Source organism: Oncorhynchus clarkii, chromosome 22 (genome assembly GCF_045791955.1).
Source record: "Oncorhynchus clarkii lewisi isolate Uvic-CL-2024 chromosome 22, UVic_Ocla_1.0, whole genome shotgun sequence".
NCBI lineage: Eukaryota > Metazoa > Chordata > Actinopteri > Salmoniformes > Salmonidae > Oncorhynchus > Oncorhynchus clarkii.
In genome coordinates this window covers 40,668,314-40,688,052 of record NC_092168.1, presented here as the reverse complement: position 1 = coordinate 40,688,052, position 19,739 = coordinate 40,668,314, and the positions used below count along the sequence as shown (strand labels likewise).

The 19,739-nt window shown below is 42.9% G+C and overlaps 1 protein-coding gene across 1 annotated transcript in view; it reads left to right on the top strand.

The window, feature by feature from the left end:
- Positions 1-19,739, top strand: part of LOC139380908 (protein mono-ADP-ribosyltransferase PARP14-like) — a 35,646-nt gene extending 15,907 nt beyond the window's left edge. Inside the window, exons 16-26 of the mRNA XM_071124068.1 lie at positions 505-681; positions 902-1,077; positions 1,161-1,269; positions 1,357-1,476; positions 1,591-1,653; positions 13,487-13,663; positions 13,824-14,006; positions 15,869-16,504; positions 16,705-16,868; positions 19,021-19,195; positions 19,388-19,739. Coding sequence (XP_070980169.1) covers positions 505-681; positions 902-1,077; positions 1,161-1,269; positions 1,357-1,476; positions 1,591-1,653; positions 13,487-13,663; positions 13,824-14,006; positions 15,869-16,504; positions 16,705-16,868; positions 19,021-19,195; positions 19,388-19,683 — 2,276 coding nt within the window. The 3' untranslated portion in view covers positions 19,684-19,739. The remainder of the gene's footprint in view (positions 1-504; positions 682-901; positions 1,078-1,160; positions 1,270-1,356; positions 1,477-1,590; positions 1,654-13,486; positions 13,664-13,823; positions 14,007-15,868; positions 16,505-16,704; positions 16,869-19,020; positions 19,196-19,387) is intronic.

Below are 19,739 nucleotides of genomic sequence, written 5' to 3'. Positions count from 1 at the left end.
AATTCAATTTAAGGGCTTTATTGGCATGGGAAACATGTGTTAACATTGCCAAAGCAAGTGAGGTTGATAATATATAAAGTGAAATAAACAATACAAATGAACAGTAAACATTACACACACAGAAGTTTCAAAACAATAAAGACATTACAAATGTCATATTATATATATATATACAGTGTTTCAACAATGTACAAATGGTTAAAGGACACAAGATAAAATAAATAAGCATAAATATGGGTTGTATTTACAGTGGTGTTTGTTCTTCACTGGTTGCCCTTTTCTTGTAGCAACAGGTCATAAATATTGCTGCTGTGATGGCACACTGTGGAATTTCACCCAGTAGATGTGGGAGTTTATCAAAATTGGATTTGTTTTCAAATTCTTTGTGGATCTGTGTAATCTGAGCACTCTGTGCACTCTCTCTCTCTCTCTCTCTCTCTCTCTCTCTCGCTCGCTCTCTCTCTCGCCTGCTCGCTCTCTGTGTGTGACATCTGCTTTATCCAGGCCCTCTGAGGGCTGATGCAGCAGGGGTGACCAGTGGCGGGGCCCTTCAGTGTGACTTCATCATCCACATACTGGGACCCCACTCTGTGGCTGAAGCTACACAACGAGTCACCAAGGTCCTGGAGTGCTGTGAGGACAAACAGATCACCACTGTGTCCTTCCCTGCTCTTGGCACTGGTGGGCAATGGTTTATTAGTCATTCAGCGTTGTTACAGGTTCTTAAAAGAAACTGTTGTTATTAAAAACTCTGAATTACCCCATCAAATCATTTTTTTAGGCTACCACCATGCTGCTATTTTTAATTGTCACATTCAAAATCTAGTCATCCATTGGTTCTTGTTGTCCTATTTTTTCAGCTCCACCTAATGCAGGTCATTTTGTATGATTCCCATTGTAGGTGGTGGTGGCCTTAGCGGCACAGACTCTATTGGTGCCACCCTCCAGGGCATCCAGGATCATCTATCACTGTGCTCCTCCTCTACCATCATTAAACTGATCTGCATCGTCATCTATGAGGACAAGATCCTGCAGGAGTTTCAGCTGGGGCTCAACCAGTGGAAGACAGACCAGACGGTACAGCATGTTGAAGAAATACAAATCTGATGTACTAACCTTTCCTGACCAACTTAATGCAAACATTGTGATTCCAAAACCAGGTTGAAGACAACAGTGACTATGATCTTGAGGATGATCTTTATGGTGATAAAGATGACAGTGATATATGGAACACCAACTCTGAGGAAGATGACACCAGTGTTCAGACAGGTTCGTACAATTCCAGTCTGTTGCTAAATGTGTTCTACTGCTAAATGCCTGCTACTTACACTTTTCTATGTGAATCCCTTCATCCAGGAAACACAATTGAAGCAATAATTGGGCCAGTGAAGGTCAAGGTGGTATGCGGTGACATCACTAAGGAGAAAACGGACGCCATCGTCAGCAGTACAAACACGAGCCTCGATCTGAACTGTGGTAAGATCCCCTTCCCCCAATTCAAACTTTCGAATCAGCCAAACATACCTGATATTATTGCATCATACAGGTCTTCAGCTGAAGATTATACTCATGTCCTATCTCACTCTGCAGGTGTATCAGGAGCCATTCTAAAAGCGGCTGGACAGACAGTCGTGGACGAGTGCAAAGCCTTAGGTATGAGTCTTGATGTACATTAAGGATGTAACGGATTTATCGATATGCATCGGTCCCCAGTTCAATTGTTTGAGATATGAGTGCATCGGTCTGTGGAACCCCAAACCAATTCAAATTCAGCCTGTAACGCAACAAAATGTGGAAAAAGTCAAGAGGTGTGAATACTTTGAAGGCACTGTACATTTTCAACCTTATACAGAGATAAACCAGGTGACGTCACTTCCTGTTGAGTGAGGGAGTGCTCTGTTTGTTGTTTTGAAAGTCTCTGAAAAAGTGTTATATTGAAAACGTTTAGTTACTAGCTAGCCACCTTTTGAGTTTGGATATCGCAACGCGGTTGGCATCCCTTCCTGGGATTTCTAATATCTGTCCAGGGATCCTGCCGATCAAGGCTGGGTCTGGGGAGCTGTTTGACCTAGCAGCTAGGTGGAGCGTGTCCACAGGCTTGGAAAACCCAGCACCGGCCCAGATGACAGGTCCAGGCCGATAGTGGTCAAGTTCCTGAGGTTCAAGGTCAAGGTAGCTGTTCTGGAAACAAACACTAGTAACAGGATCATCCAAATGTATTGATCACATTTTCACTAATACTGTAGAACTTTGTTCTAAAGCTGTATCCGTACCCATTGGATGAACTGATTACATTATAGTGGCTATATACAGGAAAGCCCAAGCTCCAAAAGCTGGGCCTAAAATAATATAAAAGAGATCATACAAAATATTTTGCTTTGACTCCTATGTGGATGAGGTTAAACACATCTGTTGGTCTGATGTGATTAATAAGGTGCATCCAAACGCGGCACTTGATGAATTAATGAAACTGCTTCTTCCAATTATTCATAAACATGCACCAGTTAAGAAACTGACTGCTAGAACTGTTAAGGCTCCATGGATTGATGACTAATTGAAAAACTGTATGGTTGAAAGAGATGGGGCAAAAGGAGTGGCTAAAAACTCAACAAAACTCAACAAAAATAAGAAAAAACTGTATTATGAAGCCAAGATCAATTACAGTGCCTTGCGAAAGTATTCGGCCCCCTTGAACTTTGCAACCTTTTGCCACATTTCAGGCTTCAAACATAAAGATATAAAACTGTATTTTTTTGTGAAGAATCAACAACAAGTGGGACACAATCATGAAGTGGAACGACATTTATTGGATATTTCAAACTTTTTTAACAAATCAAAAACTGAAAAATTGGGCGTCCAAAATTATTCAGCCCCCTTCCAGACCTAAATCCAATCGTTAATACTTTGTAGCGCCACCTTTTGCTGCGATTACAGCTGTAAGTCGCTTGGGGGCTATGTTTTTCAGTTTTTGATTTGTTAAAAAAGTTTGAAATATCTATCAGTTTTGCACATCGAGAGACTGACATTTTTTCCCCACCTTCCTCCTTGCAAAACAGCTCGAGCTCAGTGAGGTTGGATGGAGAGTATTTGTGAACAGCAGTTTTCAGTTCTTTTCACAGATTCTCGATTGGATTCAGGTCTGGACTTTGACTTGGCCATTCTAACACCTGGATATGTTTATTTTTGAACCATTCCATTGTAGATTTTGCTTTATGTTTTGGATCATTGTCTTGTTGGAAGACAAATCTCCATCCCAGTCTCAGGTCATTGCAGGCTCCATCAGGTTTTCTTCCAGAATGGTCCTGTATTTGGCTCCATCCATCTTCCCATCAATTTTAACCATCTTCCCTGTCCCTGCTGAAGAAAAACAGGCCCAAACCATGATGCTGCCACCACCATGTTTGACAGTGGGGATGGTGTGTTCAGCTGTGTTGCTTTTACGCCAAACATAACGTTTTGCATTGTTGCCAAAAAGTTCAATTTTGGTTTCATCTGACCAGAGCACCTTCTTCCACATGTTTGGTGTGTCTCCCAGGTGGCTTGTGGCAAACTTTAAACAACACTTTTTATGGATATCTTTAAGAAAGGGCTTTCTTCTTGCCACTCTTCCATAAAGGCCAGATTTGTGCAATATAAGACTGATTGTTGTCCTATGGACAGAGTCTCCCACCTCAGCTGTAGATCTCTGCAGTTCATCCAGAGTGATCATGGGCCTCTTGGCTGCATCTCTGATCAGTCTTCTTGTATGAGCTGAAAGTTTAGAGGGACGGCCAGGTCTTGGTAGATTTGCAGTGGTCTGATACTCCTTCCATTTCAATATTATCGCTTGCACAGTGCTCCTTGGGATGTTTAAAGCTTGGGAAATCTTTTTGTATCCAAATCCGGCTTTAAACTTCTTCACAACAGTATCTCGGACCTGCCTGGTGTGTTCCTTGTTCTTCATGATGCTCTCTGCGCTTTTAACAGACCTCTGAGACTATCACAGTGCAGGTGCATTTAAACGGAGACTTGATTACACACAGGTGGATTGTATTTATCATCATTAGTCATTTAGGTCAACATTGGATCATTCAGAGATCCTCACTGAACTTCTGGAGAGAGTTTGCTGCACTGAAAGTAAAGGGGCTGAATAATTTTGCACGCCCAATTTTTCAGTTTTTGATTTGTTAAAAAAGTTTGAAATATCCAATAAATGTCGTTCCACTTCGTGATTGTGTCCCACTTGTTGTTGATTCTTCACAAAAAAATACAGTTTTATATCTTTATGTTTGAAGCCTGAAATGTGGCAAAAGGTCGCAAAGTTCAAGGGGGCCGAATACTTTCGCAAGGCACTGTATATAAAGTATGATTTAAAAAACTTTGGAGTACATTAAATGACAATCTGGGCAGAAAGACATTCAACGCCATCTTTCATCGACTCAGATGGCTTATTCATCACAAAACCATTTAATGTTGCCAATTATTTTAATGATTACTTCATTGGCAAAGTGGCCAAACCTAGGCAGGAAAAAATGGCAACAACGAACAGTGAGCCTTCGTATTCATGCATAAAAAAAAACTAATAATGTACATTTTAATTTTCTAAAGTATGTGTGGGAGAGGTGGAAAAATTGTTATCAATCAATAATGACAAACCTCCTGGCAATTGACAACTTCAAATCAAATGTTATTGATCACATAGACATTTTTAGCAGATGTTATTGCAGGTGTAGTGAAATGCTTGTGTTTCTAGCTCCAACAGTGCAGTAGTATCTAACAATTCACAACAATTCACACATCTAAAAGTAAAAGAATGGATTTCAAATGTATATAAATATAGGACGAGCAATGTTGGAATGGCATTGACTACAATAAAGTAGAATAGAATATAGTATATACATATGATATGAGTAAAGCAGTATGTAAAAATTATTTAAGTGACGAGTGTTCCATCATTAAACTGGCCAGTGATTCCATGTCTATGTATATGGGGCAGCAGCCTCTAAGGTGCAGGGTTGAGTAGCCTGGTGGTAGCTGGCTAGTGATGGCCATTTAACAGTCTGATGGCCTTGAGATAGAAGCTGTTTTTCAGTTTCTCGTTCCCAGCTTTGATGAACCTGTACTGACCTCACCTTCTGGATGATAGTGGGGTGAACAGGCCGTGGCTCGGGTGGTTGATGTCCTTGATGATCTTTTTGGTCTTCATGTGACATCGGGTGCTGTAGATGTCCTGGAGGGCAGGAAGTGTGCCCCCGGTGATGCGTTGTGCAGACCACACCACCCTCTGGAGAGCCCTGTGGTTGCGGGTGGTGTAGTTGCCATACCAGGCAGTGATACAGCCCGACAGGATGCTCTCAATTGTGCATCTGTAAAAGTTTGTGAGGGCCTTAGGGGCCAAGCCAAATTTCTTCAGCCTCCGGAGGTTGAAGAGGCGCTGTTGCTCCTTCTTCACCACACTGTCTGTTTGAGTGAACCATTTCAGATTGTCAGTGATGTGTACGCCAAGGAACTTGAAGCTTTCCACCTTCTCCACTGTGGTCCCATCGATGTGGATAGGTCCGGGCTCCTTTAGCTGTTTCCTGAACTCCACGATCAGCTCCTTCGTTTTGTTGATGTTGAGGGAGAGGTTATTTTCCTGGCATCACTCCGCCAGGGCCCTCACCTCCTCCCTGTAGGCTTTTTCGTCATTGTTGGTAATCAGGCCTACTACAGTTGTGTCATGATTGAGTTGGAGGTGTGCATGGCCATGCAGTCATGGGTGAACAGGGAGTACAGGAGGGAGCTGAGCATGCACCCTTGTGGGGCCCCAGTGTTGAGGATCAGCGAAGTGGAGGTGTTGTTTCCTACCTTCACCACCTGAAGGCAGCCCGTCAGGAAGTACAGGACCCAGTTGCAGAGGGCAGGGTCGAGACCCAGGGTCTCAAGCTTAATGATAAGCTTTGAGGGTACTATGGTGTTGAAGGCTGCTATAGTCAATGAACAGCATTCTTACGTACAGTTGAAGTCAGAAGTTTACATACACCTTAGCCAAATACATTTTAACTCAGTTTTTCACAATTCCTGACATTTAATCCGAGTGAAATTTCCCTTTTTCAGGTCAGTTAGGATCACTACTTTATTTTAAGAATGTGAAATGTAAGAATAATAGTGGAGAGATTTATTTCAGCTTTTATTTCTTTCATCACATTCCCAGGGGCTCAGAAGTTTACATATACTCAATTAGTATTTGGTAGCATTGCCTTTAAATTGTTTAACTTGGGTCAAACGTTTTGGTTTGCCCTCCACAAGCTTCCCACAATAAGTTGGGTGAATTTTGTCCCATTTCTTCTGACAGAGCTGGTGTAACTGAGTCAGGTTTGTAGGCCTCCTTGCTCGCACACGCTCTTTCAGTTCTGCCCACACATTTTCTATCGGATTGAGGTCAGGGCTTTGTGACTGCCAACACCTTGACTTTGTTGTCCTTAAGCCATTTTGCCACAACTTTGGAAGTATGCTTGGGGTCATTGTTCATTTGGAAGACCCATTTGCGACCAATCTTTAACTTCCGGACTGATGTCTTGAGACGTTGCTTCAATATATCCACATGTAAAGCCTTCCTCTTTTTCCTCCAAACATAACAATGATCATTATGGCCAAACAGTTATATTTTTGTTTCATCAGACCAGAGGACATTTCTCCAAAAAGTACAATCTTTGCAGTTGCAAACCGTAGTCTGTTTTTATGGCGGTTTTGGAGCAGTGGCTTCTTCCTTGCTGAGCAGCCTTTCAGGTTATGTCGATATAGGACTCGTTTTACTGTGGATATAGATACTTTTGTACCTGTTTCCTCCATCTTCACAAGGTCCTTTGCTGTTGTTCTGGGATTGATTTGCACTTTTCTCACCAAAGTACGTTCATCTCTAGGAGACAGAACGTGTCTCCTTCCTGAGCAGTATGATGGCTGCGTGGTCCCATGGTGTTTATACTTGAGTACTATTGTTTGTACAGATGAACGTGGTACCTTCAGGTGTTTGGAAATTGCTCCCAAGGATGAACCAGACTGGTGGAGGTGTATCATTTTTTTTCTGAGGTCGGCTAATTTCTTTTGATTTCCCCATGATGTCAAGCAAAGAGGCACAGAGATTGAAGATAGGCCTTGAATTCCATCCACAGGTACACCTGCAATGGACTCAAATTATGTCAATTAGCCTATCAGAAGCTTCTAAAGCCATGACATCATAATCTGGAATTTTCCAGGCTGTTTAAAGGCAATGTCAACTTAGTGTATGTAATCTTCTGACTCACTGGAATTGTGATACAGTGAATTATAAGTGAAATAATCTGTCTGTAAACAATTGTTGGAAAGATTACTTGTCATGCACAAAGTAGATGTCCTAACCGACTTTCCAAAACTATAGTTTGTTAACAAGAAATGTGTGGATTGGTTGAAAAACAAGTTTTAATGACTCCAACCTGTGTGTATGTAAACTTCCGACTTCAACTGTAAGTATTCCTCTTGTCCAGATGGGATAGGGCAGCGTGCAGTGTGATGGCGATTGCATCGTCTGTGGATCTATTTGGGCGTTAAGCAAATTAAAGTGAGTCTAGGGTGTCAGGTAAGGTAGAGGTGATATGATCCTTAACTAGCCTTTCAAAGCACTTCATGATGACAAAAGTGAGTGCTACGGGATGATGGTCATTTAGTCCAGTTACCTTTGCTTTCCTCGGTACAGGAACAATGGTGGAGATCTTGAAGCAAGTGGGGACAGCAGACTGGGATAGGGAGTGATTGAATATGTCCGTAAACACTCCAGCCAGCTGGTCTGCGTATGTTCTGAGGACGCCGCCTAGGGATGCTTTCTGGGCCGGCAGCCATGCAAGGGTTAACACACTTAAATGTCTTACTCACGTCAGCAACAGAGAATGAGAGCCCACAATCCTGTGGCACTATGTTATCCTCAAAGTGGGTGAAGAAGGTGTTTAGCTTGTCCAGGAGCAAGACGTCAGTGTCCGTGACGTGGCTGGTTTTCCCTTTGTAATCCGTGATTGTCTGTAGACCCTGCCCCATACATCTTGTGTCTGGGCTGTTGAATTGTGACTCCACTTTGTCTCTGTACTGATGTTTTGCCTGTTTGATTGCCTTACAGAGGGAATAACTACACTGTTTGTATTCAACCATATTCCCAGTCACCTTACCATGGTTAAAGGCAGTGGTTCATGCTTTCAGTTTTGCACGAATGCTTCCATCTATCTACGGTTTCTGGTTTGGGTATGTTTCAATAGTCACAGTGGGGGAAAACATCCCCGAAACACTTCCTGATGAACTCAATCACCGTGTCCGTCTATACGTCAATGTTATTCTCAGAGGCTACCCGGAACAAAATCATCTTGAAGCATGGATTCCGATTGGTCAGACCAGCTTTGAATAGACTTTAGCACGGGTGCTTCCTGTTTTGAGTTTTTGCCTGAAGGAAGTAGCAAAATGGAGTCATGATCTGAAGGAAAGCTACTGAGGATGGTCGCTGACTCCATGGCCACTCCTGTCTGTCATATCGTTAATCTGAGTCTAGAGGAAGTTGTTTGTCCTCAGGCCTGGAGGGAAGCCAAAGTCATTCCGTTACCCATGAGTGGTAAAGCGGCCTCTACTGGTTCTAACAGCAGACCTATCAACTTGTTGCCAGCTGTTAGGTTCTTATTTTTCAGAGTAAATAACTCGCAGACACTAGAGAAGCTTAACCTAGTTTAATTCTTCTCAAAGGGTCGACAAAGCTGTATTCAGACAAAAAAAACATTTAACACAAGCACTGATATTTAACCCTCTCTCCGAGGCTGAGTCCCCTCCTCCACAACCGAACAGCCAATGCATCCCTGTTGCTAGACAGAACCTTAGTGATATCTGTTCTTCCTCACTTCATCTGACCTGACCTCTGCCCCAAAGTGCTCACTCCTCCCCAACTCAAGGCTGTCATGGTGATTGATACCAGACTGTCTCTTCTCCTCCCAGAGGATCCCTGATGGCTAACAATAACATATCCTGACATAATGTAAACGTTATGCATGACCCTCTCTCCCACAGTGACATTTGTTAGTTTCTAAGATCTCCACCCGTCTCCCCTTATCAATGCCTGCCACATGTAATCGATTCCTTGCACTCAACACATTCCAAGCTTAGTTGCACCCACTATATACCTTCCTCCTGTAACCCTTAACTACTGTTGTAGACCCTCAACCTTAGCAATCCATCAGTGACATGTGTAGTGGAAATGTCAGTACTGAGAGAGACTTGGACAATTATTCAAGCAAGCATCTTTATTCAACATCGATCAATTATTGCAATAATGAAACTGTCGACCGCACACTCTAGGTTGTGTTGCCGAGATCTTACCTGATAATGAAAAAAAAAGAAGTCTTATATGGTGTCCACTCTAGCTTCCTGCAGTTAGTCTGGGCGTCTGGTTAAGGAAATGGGTTTTGCTAGGGATAGCTTGAGCTGACAATGACTTGGTGATAAAATTCTTAAAACTGGCATTCTATAGATAAGATGTGGTGTATGTGACCCGAGATAGAGATAGCCTAGAAGAGTTTAGATCAATGTCAATGTCTCATTGTCCCATCTTCCTGGCAACTGGGAAACAATGACTTGGTGATAAAATTCTTAAAACTGGCATTCTATAGACAAGATGTGGTGTATGTGACACCATTGTCAGCTCAAGCTATCCCTAGCAAAACCCATTTCCTTAACCAGACGCCCAGACTAACTGCAGGAAGCTAGAGTGGACACCATAAAAACTCAGCATTAGCAGGCCAGTCTTACTCTTAGTTAAATATATAACCGTTTACTCTTAATATCAAACAAATCAGAAGGGAACTCAACATATACTGCACTGACACAAATGACTGATGATTGGTTGGAAGATTGATAATAAGATGGTTGTAGGAACTGTATTGTTTGATTTCAGTGCAGCCTTTGATATTATTGACCATAACCAGTTGTTGAAAACATTTATGTGTTATGGCTTTTCAACCTCTGCCATACCGTGGATTCAGAGCCATCTATCTAATAGAACTCAGGGGGTTCTCTTAAATGGAAGCCTCTCTAATGTCAAACATGTAGAGTGTGGTGTACCGCGGGGCAGCTTTCTAGGCCCTCTACTCTTTTCTATTTTTACCAATGACCTGCCACTGGCATTAACCAAAGCATGTGTGTCCACGTATGCTGATGATTCAACCATATACGTGTCAGCAACCACAGCTAATGATGTCACTGAAACCCTTAACAAGGAGTTGCGGTCAGTTTTGGAAAGGGTGGCCAGTAATAAACTGGTCCTTAACATCTCTAAATCTTACAGCATTGTATTTGGTACAAATCATTCCCTAAGCTCTAGACCGCAGCTGAATCTGGTAATGAATGATATGGCTGTTGAACAAGTTGATTAAATTACTTGTTACCTTAGATTGTAAACTGTCATGGTCAAAACATAGATTCAATGGTTGTAAAGATGGGGAGAAGTCTGTCCATAATAGAGGTGCTCTGCTTTTTTGACAACACTCCAAAAAGTAAGTCTTTCAGGCTCTAGTTGTCTTATCTTAATTATTGTCCAGTCATGTGGTCAAGTGCTGCAAAGAAAGACCTAGTTAGTGAAGTTGTAGCTGATCCAGAAGAGAGAGGCACGTCTTGCTCTCCATTGCAATCAGAGGGCTAATATAAATACTATGCATGCCAGTCTCTCTTGGCTAAGAGTTGAGGAGAGATTGACTGCATGACATCTTCCTTTTATAAGAAACAATGTGTTGAAAATTACCTCACTAGATGTGCGATCAGCTGTCTTTTCACAGTCCCCTTTTCACAGAACAAAATCAAGAAAGCATACAGCATTATACTTTGCCTTCAGGAAAGTATTCAAACACCTTGACTTTCCACATTTGGTTAGGTTACAGCCGAATTGTTTTTTCCCCCCTCAATCTGCACACGACAGCCCATAATGACAAAGCAAAAACAGGTTTTTAGAAATGTTTGCTCGTTTATTAAAAATTAAAAACGGAAATATAACATTTACGTAAGTATTCAGACCCTTTACTTTGTTGAATCACCTTTGTCAGCGATTACAGCCTTGAGTCTTCTTGGGTATGACACTACAAGCTTGGCACACCTGCATTTGGGGAGTTTTTCCCATTCTTCTCTGCAGATCATCTCAAGTTCTGTCAGGTTGGATGGGGAGCGTTGCTGCACAACTATTTTCAGGTCTCTTCAGAGATGTTCGATGGGGTTCAAGCCCGGGCTCTGGCTGGGCCCTCAAGGACATTCAGAGACTTGTCCAAAAGTCACTCCCATGTTGTCCTGTTGGAAGGTTGAACCTTCGCCCAGAGTTTTCATCAGAGCAGAGAATATTGTTTCTTATGGTCTGAGTTTTTTTAAGTGCCTTTTGTCAAACTCCAAGCGGGCTATCATGTGCCTTTTACTGAAGAGTGGCTTCCATCTGGCCACTCTACCATAAAGGCCTGATTGGTGAAGTACTGTAGAGATGGTTGTCCTTCTGGAAGGTTCTCCCATCTCCATAGAGGCTGCAGAAATTGTTTGGTACCCTTCCCCAGATCTGTGCCTCAATACAATCCTGCCTCGTAGCTCTACAGACATTTCCTTCGACCTCATGGCTTGGTTTTTGCTCTGACATGCACTGTCAACTGTGGGACCTTTTATATAGACAGGTGTGTGCCTTTCCAAATCACCTTCAATCAATTGCATTTACCACAGGTGGACTCCAATCAAGTTGTACATCTTAAGGTGTGTGCAGGATGCACCTGAGCTCAATTTCGAGTCTCATAGCAAAGGGTCTAAATACTTCTGTAAATAAGGTATTGTTACAGGAATTAAATTCCTCTATGTTTTAATACCCAATTAAAATGCACTTTCACCACAGGCAGCGTTTATTCTCGGACTGCCCATGATACATTTTACCACAGGTTATAAACTGTGACGTCAGCGTTTTCTAACATCAGAGTCAAGGCCCGCGGGCCACATTAAGGATGAGGCTGCTTCATTTCAATATTTATTGGCACAGCAGTCGTCAGCATCACAGTAAAATTAACTCGGCAAAACGGAAGGTGGATACTGAGAACCGGGGGTTTCAAACAAGGTGGGAGTCGGAGTATATGTTCACGAAGGTAGCTGGAAACATTATGAAACAGGATGCACCATTGCCGAGAGAGTAGACCAGTTGTCCATCAATCTAAAAGAGCCTGGCTGTGGATGAGAGCACCGACATTTCTGACATTGCCCAGTTGTCAATTTTCATCCGCGGAGTGGACTCCAACCTAAGCGTGACAGAGGAGTTTTTGCACAACTCAATGTGTAAATGAGATGGAGCTGCCTTGGGAAAAACTCAACCGAGTCTCATAGCAAAGGGTCTAAATACTTCTGTAAATAAGGTATTGTTACAGGAATTAAATTCCTGACTGTTTGGAACTGCTTAATACCCCTCCAATTAAAATGAAACACTCTGTCAATTCATAAGAATTTCACACAGTAAGACTCTTTGTATAAAATGGACAGAGATCAGTCTTTAAAATCAACCAGCAGCGTTTATTCTCAGTTCAAGTTTAAAAGTTAAAATTTAATATTTGTTTTCACTGCCCATGATACATTTTACCACAGGTTATAAACTGAAAATGACGTCAGCGTTTTCTAACTGTTCTTTTGTGTCTGTTGAAAATTAAAGATTACTGACAGAGCCATAAGAAAATATTGCTTTACACTGGTACAAAGGCTGTATAGTTTTAAAAATTTTTCTCAAGCCTTCCCCCTCCGTCCATTTGATCGTCTAGAGCCAAGGCCAACCTGTGTAGATAAGCATTCTAGCCAGTCTGGCGATATAGTTCATTCATTTCTACCAAGGAACAGACAGTAATTTTTCTAATTCTTGATTATATTTACACACATTATATTCAGTACTAGGATTAAAAAGAAAAATCATACATATACAGTAACATAATAGTATTCTGATTAGTCAGTCCTGATTGAAATGTATACATAATTAGTCATTATTGATAAAAATTCCCTTAACAGTTACATCTGTTTTTTGTTTTCCAAAAATACTTTTCACTGTGTCATTATTGGTTTATTGTATGTAGATTTGCTGAGGATTTGTATTTTATTTAATCAATTTTAGAATAAGACTAACATAAATGTCAAATAAAAAGTCAAGGGGTCTGAATACTTCCCGAAGGCACTGTATAAAATAATATGTATAAAGCCATTATTGCATGGAAGTCCCATCTCATATTGCTCAAATGAACAGCAAACCTGCTTTTAAAAAACAACAACAGATAAAGCAACACCTCACGGCACAACGCCTCTCCCCTCTTTAACCTAGATATTTGTGTGTATGTATTGATACGTAGGCTACAAATCTATTCCTGTATTGTATCGGAGCTATAGATACGTATCGAATCGTAAACATCCCTAATATACATTCATTCTAACACAGTAAAAAACAACTTGATAATCCTTTTTTTTCCCGTTCTGATCCCAGGGACCCAACCCAGTGATGGTGTTGTCATGACCAAGCCTGGGAATCTCAAGACCAAGCACATCATCCACATGGTGGGACAGACCAAGGAGAAGGAGATCACCAGCTCCATGCTAAAAGTGTTAAAGATGTGTGAAGACGAGAAAATACAATCGGTCTCTTTCCCAGCGCTCGGAACAGGTAGGCATAATAATCTAGTATTATTGTTGAAAACCTTACAGTGACGTGTATTATTTGCTGTCCCATGTACTGTATGAAGATATAAGAAATAAATACACTGGACACTAAAGACACAAGTGTCTGTTCTAACAGATGTGGTATTGTTTGTGCCCTTGTACAGGTGCTGGTAACTTGGGAGCAGTGCAGGTCGGGAATGCAATGATAGCCGCAATAGCTGATTTACTGATAAGCGTCAGAACTCCGTCAGTTACAACGATTCACATTGTTATCTTCCAAAACAAGATGATAAAGGACTTTGAGGAGGTTATGAAAAAGTTCAAGAAGGTGATCCCCAAGGCTGCAGGTAGGTGACAGGGTTTTAAGACCAGAGTTGAAGCTTCAACCTTTAACTTAAAGTCCCACAGTAAAGTAAACACACTTAAGGGCACAAAAATATGTGCCTTTTGTTAAGTCAATCCGGTGGATAAATGAGGTTCTAAGGAGGTGGGAGTGGGACTTTAATTATCAATATACAGTGCCTTGCGAAAGTATTCGGCCCCCTTGAACTTTGCGACCTTTTGCCACATTTCAGGCTTCAAACATAAAGATATAAAACTGTATTTTTTTGTGAAGAATCAACAACAAGTGGGACACAATCATGAAGTGGAACGACATTTAAAACTGAAAAATTGGGCGTGCAAAATGATTCAGCCCCCTTAAGTTAATACTTTGTAGCGCCACCTTTTGTTGCGATTACAGCTGTAAGTCGCTTGGGGTATGTCTCTGTCAGTTTTGCACATCGAGAGACTGACATTTTTTCCCATTCCTCCTTGCAAAACAGCTCGAGCTCAGTGAGGTTGGATGGAGAGCATTTGTGAGCAGCAGTTTTCAGTTCTTTCCGCAGATTCTCGATTGGATTCAGGGCTGGACTTTGACTTGGCCATTCTAACACCTGGATATGTTTATTTTTGAACCATTCCATTGTAGATTTTGCTTTATGTTTTGGATCATTGTCTTGTTGGAAGACAAATCTCCGTCCCAGTCTCAGGTCTTTTGCAGACTCCATCAGGTTTTCTTCCAGAATGGTCCTGTATTTGGCTCCATCCATCTTCCCATCAATTTTAACTATCTTCCCTGTCCCTGCTGAAGAAAAACAGGCCCAAACCATGATGCTGCCACCACCACCACAGTGGGGATGGTGTATTCAGGGTGATGAGCTGTGTTGCTTTTACGCCAAACATAACGTTTTGCATTGTTGCCAAAAAGTTCAATTTTGGTTTCATCTGACCAGAGCACCTTCTTCCACATGTTTGGTGTGTCTCCCAGGTGGCTTGTGGCAAACTTTAAACAACACTTTTTATGGATATCTTTAAGAAATGGCTTTCTTCTTGCCACTCTTCCATAAAGGCCAGATTTGTGCAATATACGACTAATTGTTGTCCTATGGACAGAGTCTCCCACCTCAGCTGTAGATCTCTGCAGTTCATCCAGAGTGATCATGGGCCTCTTGGCTGCATCTCTGATCAGTCTTCTCCTTGTATGAGCTGAAAGTTTAGAGGGACGGCCAGGTCTTGGTAGATTTGCAGTGGTCTGATACTCCTTCCATTTCAATATTATCGCTTGCACAGTGCTTCTTGGGATGTTTAAAGCTTGGGAAATCTTTTTGTATCCAAATCCGGCTTTAAACTTCTTCACAACAGTATCTCGGACCTGCCAGGTGTGTTCTTCATGATGCTCTCTGCACTTTTAACGGACCTCTGAGACTATCACAGTACAGGTGCATTTATACGGAGACTTGATTACACACAGGTGGATTGTTTTTATCATCATTAGTCATTTAGGTCAACATTGGATCATTCAGAGATCCTCACTGAACTTCTGGAGAGAGTTTGCTGCACTGAAAGTAAAGGGGCTGAATAATTTTGCACGCCCAATTTTTCAGTTTTTGATTTGTTAAAAAAGTTTTAAATATCCAATAAATGTCGTTCCACTTCATGATTGTGTCCCACTTGTTGTTGATTCTTCACAAAAAAATACAGTTTTATCTTTATGTTTGAAGCCTGAAATGTGGCAAAAGGTCGCAAAGTTCAAGGGGGCCGAATACTTTCGCAAGCCACTGTACCTTTAAGAATTTGGCTGTATACAGAATTAGATCATGTTCTTTTTCTGCTTCATTAATACAAAACCAAAGCATACAATGTTGTTATTTTTGAAAGTCTTGTAAAGTTCCTCACAGCACTGCCAAAACAACCAGACCAACCCAGCCCATCCCTACCAAACCAGCCCTGTTTTTGGCCCTGTTCACAACAGCCGTGGTCTTCCCCAGTATGGAGGCTGTGGTGTATGGGCCCTCCCCTGCCAGCCTGACCAAGGTGAAGAAACTCCTGGACGAGCTGATCTCTGAGGAGTGCATTAGCCAGGACCTTCTCTCCAGCCACCTGCCCTTGCTCCTGGAGGCCCAGAAGGAAGCCATCGTGGCCCTGAGCCAGAAGAACCAGGTCCATGTCCTGGTGGCGTCCCCAGACAAGATGACCATCTCTGGGAAGAAAGACGACGTTCTCTCCGCCGTCCTCCATATTAAGGACTATCTGCAGGGGGCAAGGGACAGGGAGAGCCGGGAGGGAGAGGAGAAGAGATTGAGGGAGACAGTGCGCTGGGAGGCGGGGGAGGGAGAGACCTGGGGAGAGCTGGACTGTAGTCTAAGCTATGATCTGGAGCTGGCCTTCCACAAGAAAGAGAAGCTTTTTAAATATAACCACCAGGGGGAGACATTCACTGTGGACCTGAAGGACATGCAGCAGACTGACAGCAAAGGGACCATCACCAGGGTCAAAAGGAGCCTTGTGGCGGACTCTGAAACAGGTAATGCCTCGATTTTAATGTTTAGGAAAATGTTTTATATGAAAGTAAAGTTTTTAGTTCATACAAATGTATAGTTTTATACAGTGTCCAATACAGAATATTAAGAGAATATTCCTGTCAAATTTCGGTGATAACGCTCATGGTCGTGTTTTTACATTGATGATCTGTTCAATTATTCCCACTGTGCGTCTGTTTTTCAGCCGTCATTCAGTTCCCACAGAGCTGGACTAGAATGGAGGGCAAGGATCTGGAGATCGTCACACTGGCTCCCCATTCAGGAGAGTACCAGAGAATTGAGAAGGAGTTCATTGCAACCAGCAAGGACCCCAATACTAATACGCAGCCAACCATTCAAATTATCCAGGTAAATCAAATAAAATTTTATTGGTCACATACACATGGTTAGCAGATTTTAATGCGAGTGTAGCGAAATGCTTGTGCTTCTAGTTCCGACCATGCAGTAATATCTAACAAGTAATCTAACAATTTCACATCAACTACCTTATATACACAAATCTAAAGGGGTGAATGAGAATATGGACATATAAGTATATGGATGAGCGATGGCCGAGCGGTATAGGCAAGATGCAATAGACGGTATAAAATACAGTATATACATGTGATATGAGTAATGTAAGATATGTAAACATTATAAAAGTGGCATTATTTAGAGTGCCATTGTATAAAGTGACTAGTGACCCATTTCTTAAAGTAGCCAGAGTTTGGGTCTCAATGTAGGCAGCAGCCTCTGAGTTAATGATTGAGATCGAAGCTGTTTTTCCAGTCTCTCCGTCCCAGCTTTGATGCACCTGTACTGACCTCGCCTTCTGGATGGTAACAGTGTGAACAGGCAGTGGCTCGGGTGGTTGATGTCCATGATGATCTTTTTGGCCTTCCTGTGACATCAGGTGCTGTATGTGTCATGGATGGCAGGTAGTTTGCCCCCGGTGATGCGTTGTGCAGACCGCACAAACCTCTGGAGAGCCTTACGGTTGTGGGCGGAGCAGTTGCCATACCAGGCGGTGATACAGCCCGACAGGATGCTCTCGATTGTGCATCTGTAAAAGTTTGTGAGTGCTTTTGGTGACAAGCCAAATTTCTTCAGCCTCCGGAGGTTGAAGAGGCGCTGTTATGCCTTCTTCACCACGCTGTCTGTGTGGGTGGACCATTTCAGTTTGTCCGTGATGTGTACGCCGAGGAACTTAAAACTTTCCACCTTCTCCACTACTGTCCCATCGATGTGGATAGGGGGATGCTCCCTCTGCTGTTTCCTGAAGTCCACGATCATCTCCTTTGTTTAGTTGACATTGAGTGTGAGGTTATGTTCCTGACACCACACTCCGGGGGCCCTCACCTCCTCCCTGTAGGCCATCTCATCATTGTTGGTAATCAAGCCTACCACTGTAGTGTCCTCTGCAAACATGATGATTGAGTTGGAGGCGTGCATGGCCATGCAGTCATGGGTGAACAGGGAGTACAGGAGAGGGCTGAGAACACACCCTTGTGGGGCCCCAGTGTTGAGGATCAGCTGGGTGGAGATGTTGTTTCCTACCCTCACCACCTGGGGGCGGCCCGTCAGGAAGTCCAGGGCCCAGTTGCGCAAGGCGAGGTCGAGACCCAGGGTCTCGAGCTTAATGATGAGTTGAGGGTACTATGGTGTTGAATGCTGAGCTGTTACCGATAAACAGCATTCTTATATAGGTATTCCTCTTGTCCAGATGGGATAGGGCAGTGTGTTCGTGATTGCGTCATCTGTGGACCTATTGGGGCGTAAGCAAATTGGAGTGGATCTAGGGTGTCAGGTAGGGTGGAGGTGATATGATCCTTGACTAGTCTCTCAAAGCACTTCATGATGACGGAGGTGAGTGCTACTGGGCGATAGTCATTTCACTCAGTTACCTTAGCTGTCTTGGGAACTGGAACAATGGTGGCCCTCTTGAAGCATGTGGGCACAGCAGACTGGGATAAGGATAGATTGAATATGTCCGTAAACACACCAGCCAGCTGGTCTGCGCATGCTCTGAGGACGCAGCTAGGGATGCCGTCTGGGCCGGCAGCCTTGCGAGGTTTAACACATTTAAATGCTCTACTCACGTTGGCTGCGGTGAAGGAGAGCCCACAGGTTTTGGTAGGGGGCCGTGTCGTTGGCACTGTATTGTCCTCAAAACGAGCAAAGATGTTGTTTAGTTTGTCTGGGAGCAGGACATCGTGGTCCGCGACGGGGCTGGTTTTCTTTTTGTAGTCCGTGATTGACTGTAGACCCTGCCACATACCTTTTGTGTCTGAGCCGTTGAATTGCGACTCTACTTTGTCTCTATACTGACGCTTAGCTTGTTTGATTGCCTTGCGGAGGGAATAGCTACACTGTTTGTATTCGGTCGTGTTTCCGGTCGCCTTGCCCTGATTAAAAGCAGTGGTTTGCGCTTTCAGTGAGGTGTTACTGCTGTGATATATAGATTACATATATAACCAGAAGAAAAATGTTGGTTTTCTCTATTATCACTGACCACTGACAGATCCAGAGGATTCAGAGCAAAGACCAGTGGCAGCGGTACGCAGTGAAAAAACAGGCGATGGATAAGAAGTATCCCAAAAACAAGAACGAGCTGAACCTTTACCACGGAACAACCAAAGACATCTGTCAGAAAATCAACACCTGTGGTTTCAACAGGAGCTTCTGTGGGAGAAACGGTACGGAACAATCTATATCCTCGTTACTGCTCTCTTCAGGTAGATACTGACAGTGCTCTTAGGAGGAGCTTAATCAAAGATTTAAGTTCTTATCACAGCAAAAACAGTCTTGTGGTTTGACTAGATTCCTGAAGATGAAGCCCTCCATTTTCATTCAGTGTTTAATTAACCTTGAGTCTGTTTTCCTTTTAGCTACTGCATACGGCGACGGGACTTACTTTGCCAAAGAGATGTGGTACTCGTGCCACGATGCCTACTCCAAACCAGATGCCAGTGGGCTGAAGTACATGTACCGTGCCAGGGCGCTGGTGGGTTCACCCTGCCTGGGGGTGCATGGCATGAAGGAGCCGAACCCCCTGAACCCCGCTGACCTCCGCCAGGGGCTACATGACTGTGCCGTCAATGATATGCAGAATCCATTTATCTATGTGGTGTTCTGTGATGCAGGTGCCTATCCAGACTACCTCATCAGCTTCAAGATCATCTGAGAGATGGGAATATTATTTTAAGGGCTGCACTGAAACAATAAAAAAAATTGTCAAGT